The 4,083-nt window shown below is 37.6% G+C and overlaps 1 protein-coding gene across 1 annotated transcript; it reads right to left on the reverse strand.

The window, feature by feature from the left end:
- Nucleotides 1-2,053: 2,053 nt before the first annotated feature.
- On the reverse strand, nucleotides 2,054-3,756 carry LOC148739283 (uncharacterized). Its single transcript, XM_088749453.1, has 3 exons — nucleotides 2,735-3,756; nucleotides 2,292-2,484; nucleotides 2,054-2,103 (listed from the first exon to the last, which is right to left on the reverse strand). Exons 1-3 carry the CDS (start codon nucleotides 3,158-3,160, stop codon nucleotides 2,054-2,056), a joined length of 669 nt encoding a protein of 222 aa, XP_088605579.1. The 5' UTR covers nucleotides 3,161-3,756.
- Nucleotides 3,757-4,083: the final 327 nt, after the last annotated feature.

Genomic DNA, 4,083 nt, shown 5'->3' on the forward strand with positions numbered 1-4,083 from the left:
ATAATTCGATAGTGCATAGCATAAAGCATGAACCAATTTTTTTATAACATAACCGGTGGAATAATGCAACAAATCCGACGCGAAAGACGGACAACAATATCAAGAATGATTCTTCAGTGAAGCGAATCGTGACGGCGCTGATGCCGAGTCTCCTTTCCCGTTGTTTTTCTCTTTCTGCCTCATTTAAGAACTCTAGCCCAAGGGTCGCAAAATTGTCTTCGTTTTGGGACTGGTGGGCCGAGTCTCTGTTTGTATCCATTATTATCGCGAAATATTTAAGAATTTTAACAGAGCGACAACAAGGATCTGTGCGACGAAGTACAAAAAAGTAAACAAACGTCCCTTTCGGCTCGTCAAAATCACGCCACATTTTAATACTTTGGAGTTGGAGCGAGCGCATTTGATCCAGTTAACTGTGCATGAAAAGCTCAAAATTAACGGGAAAAATGGAGGAAATGTAAGCTAAAGGAAGTCTTGTGTCACTCTAAAATGTTTTAATACTCAACCATCGGACGATTTTGCGAAACGTGCGACTTGCGGCCTTGTTTTTGCTGCTTCTGTTGGATCAAGACCCAAAAGGTCAAAATACACGCGGGATTACCAGGAGTGATCATGAGTCGAGTTTATCTCTTGAATTTTCGAGGGGTCTGAGTTTTCGGGGTCTGAGGTCTGAGGTTTGAGTTTTTGTGACACCCCAAGCTTGCTTGCACTCAGGTAAAATGCTCATGGATTTTGCCGACATATGTCAATGAAGTGCCGTATGCGAGGGCTAAAGACATCGATTTCTCCTCGGCTAAGAAGCTCAAAGAAAAGCTCGACCAAAAATTCGAGGATCTACAACAGCCGCAAGCCTCGAACCATACAACAACTTCTAGTTCCTCCTGTTCTTCCCCTTGATTTGTAATGATCTTAGGTATCGCGCATTAGATCATATATCTAATGAATTTTGCGCTATAGAAATAATAAAATTATTAAATTATTATACGAAAAAATCCTTAGTCTTAATGCTCTCCACTTTTGCTCGAACAGCCAACAACAATGCATAAAACCATCCCTTCTTTCTCACATGAACTCTTCGTTAGATACGGTTTGTTTACGCTCGAGGGACACCAAGATGGTGGATAGTAACCGTTGCTAAGGTAGTGGTCACGTGGGTGAAACCCAAGGATAGTGATTGAGTGGTTTAGACTATCAACCCTAGGGCCTAAAAATCTGAAATAATCCGTGAAAAATATATAACTCTAATCTGTAAAACATCTGTAAAACTGATCTGTAAAAATGATCAGGAATAAATCTGTAAACAGATATGACAAAATCCAAAAAAATCCAGAAATTTTTAAACTTTATGAAAAACTTTAAATCATAAAACACAAACTCAAAATGGTTTCTTCTTAATCTTGTTTTCAAATTAAAACGCTTAAATTTTTTAAAAGTGCTTAAAGAAAAAGTAAGTATAAAAATTAAGAATGCGTATTTCTGAATCAAAAAAAATATTTAGATATAGTATGATGCACGATCCTCGCAGTAGAGAACGCTATTTATGCAGTAGCGAAAATCAGACCTGAAAAAAAAAAAAAACAGGTCTGTACGGGATTCGAACCACTGACCTCTGCGATACTAGTGCAGCGCTCTACCAATTGAGCTCACAAGCCCACTGGGAGCAGGTCGTTAAGTTGATTTGTAATAAACCCGTGATGAATAATCAGATACGGTAATAAACCCGTGATGATAAATCAGATACGGTAATAAACCCGGTACCTCTGTCCACTCTAATTGTCTGCGGTAGAACGATGATAAGAAAGGGGTTAAAAAATAGTGAATGATAATATAATTACAGAATTATAATCAATGAAAAAAAGAATTTTAAAGGCCTGTTAACACACATTGTTTTGATGAAAGTCAGTACTGTAGCAATTAATAGCATTCAATGGTAGTTGATGCCATTCTTGTGTGATCAACTAAACAAAATATTGATATTAGAGGATTTCCAGTTTGATGGTCATTAATTGCCAGATACTAATTGGAAACAATATTATAAAATTGTCAGTGATCATCATTTCTTTGATTTCAGATTATCAATATTGCCATCACCAATGAAGAGACCTAGAACAAAGCACGTTATTTAAAAGAGGAATCAGAGAATTTCAATGTTGATCATTTCTCATTTAGAGCCTTATTTCACACACACACACACACACACACACACACACACACACACACACACACACACACATATTTAGCCAATCAGGTCACAGGCTCTTTAAAATGTTCAGAGTAAAAATAATTCTTACCTCTAGATTCAAACAGGTACTCAACGTAGAATCTTCTTATGATCTTAGGGTTGTTAATTGATGTCCACACTCGCAGGAAATTCACTCTTCTACTGTAGGTATCTAAACCACCATAAGTGCATTGGGGGAACATGGATTTTTGATACCTACAAAACTTATCATGCCCGTCGAGAGACATCGTACAATTTGCACCCTGTTGAACATAATCAAAATATTTGCCTGTTATGTTTAATTGGTCTTAGATTTAAAGAAAAACATGAGAAGTTTTTGCATTGTAATAAACTTGTTGTCCATATATGGTTTAAAAACTTTTTTAATATAATAAGCTAGTGAAATTTCTCCATTCGAACTTTGCTTCATAGCAAGATATTTGCATAGAAGGCATTTAAATTAAAGTAATGCTATGAAATATCTGTATCATACAAGAAAGACTACTGACTTACACCAGTCACAAAAGCAGTTGTTCGGCGTGGTCGATCTGATTGTCCCACTCCACCTCTAGCTTTAAGTCCTTCTGGGTCAGCTTCCCCCATAACAGCATATACCACATCGCGCGGAAAATTCAGGTCATGTAATTCTCGAACTTTTTGTTGCATGGCACGAAGACCTAGAAGCTTTCCCGGACCTTGTAACTCTTTCTTAAAAGCCCTCTTAACTTCTGCTATGTCAACTTCGTAGTCGGTATACTTAATGCCGAAAAACTGCAGCCTGCGGTAAAGGCTTCTTAAACTCCATGCATACATCGGATAATCCACCTCATTAAAGTCTAAAAATTCATTTCGTCGCAGTTTTTGTCGAACATATTTCTGAAGTTCACCTCTAAGAGCCTCATCATTTTGCCACTCCGGGTTCCTTACCCGCTCCGCCATCTTGGGTCAGATCACTCGTTTCAAGATGGCGTGGTTACAATGGGCGCGTTGCATTATGGGCTATGGCACTCATAGGCCACGAGGGGTTCAGTTCAGTTTCAGTTCAGTTCACTTTCACTATAAATACGATTTAGTTCTCAGGGGTAAGAATGAACTCATCGCAGTAAAATTGAAACTAAAAGGACCAATTAGAAAATAAGAATTTAGTTAAATTCAAGTTAAACTCAACAAAAAACAAAACCCATTCTAAAAGTTGAAAAATAAAATAAAATAATAACTAAAATAAAAAATAATAATCAAAAAAACTAAAAAAAACTAAAATAAAATAAAAGGAAATAATTAAAATCAAAAATAATAATTAAAACAACTAAACAATAAACTTTTGACAAAAAAGAGAAAAACATAGAAGGAAACTACCGTAATATCGGGAATTTTGCTATGACTATAGGTATTGTGTTCGTGGTCTTATTTTGCTCTCTTCTTTCTTGAATGAATGCAGAAAGAGGTGGAATTGTGTCACGGATGTCCTTAAGCAGGGCTATTCTCAATTCGTGATAACCTCTGTCGCTTACGAGCCCCTGATCCAAGCACAGGTAACCCAGGCTCACTGTTTGTTTCACGTGCCCATGTTTAAATAGAGAGAACATATGGGGCGAAATTTGCTTGAAAATGGAAATAAAAACCAATGAAACTTACCATGTGGCTGTAGTTTTAATGTGCGTATTTAAACAACGGATTAAACCAGATTACACCGCAGTCCTTAACTCTACGACTCCACACTCTCTTCTAGCTCCTATCCTATAATAGTCTTTCATATATCCCAGCATACGCTACAACCTCTCTTGTGTGGGGGGGGGGGGGGGAGGAAACTGGGGTGTAGGAGTCTCCCGCTTCCCGTGCCACGCTCTCCCGCCTCCCGTACT

This window comes from Stylophora pistillata, chromosome 2 (assembly GCF_964205215.1).
Source record: "Stylophora pistillata chromosome 2, jaStyPist1.2, whole genome shotgun sequence".
Taxonomy (NCBI): Eukaryota; Metazoa; Cnidaria; class Anthozoa; order Scleractinia; family Pocilloporidae; genus Stylophora; species Stylophora pistillata.

Excerpts from the sequence above, each read along its gene's own strand:
- LOC148739283 (XM_088749453.1), bottom strand. The coding sequence starts at position 3,160 with ATGGCGGAGCGGGTAAGGAACCCGGAGTGGCAAAATGATGAGGCTCTT. Across the intron at positions 2,485-2,734 it reads CAACTGCTTTTGTGACTGGT|GGTGCAAATTGTACGATGTC; the intron begins GTAAGTCAGTAG and ends TATGTTCAACAG. Across the intron at positions 2,104-2,291 it reads GTACCTGTTTGAATCTAGAG|GTCTCTTCATTGGTGATGGC; the intron begins GTAAGAATTATT and ends GCTTTGTTCTAG.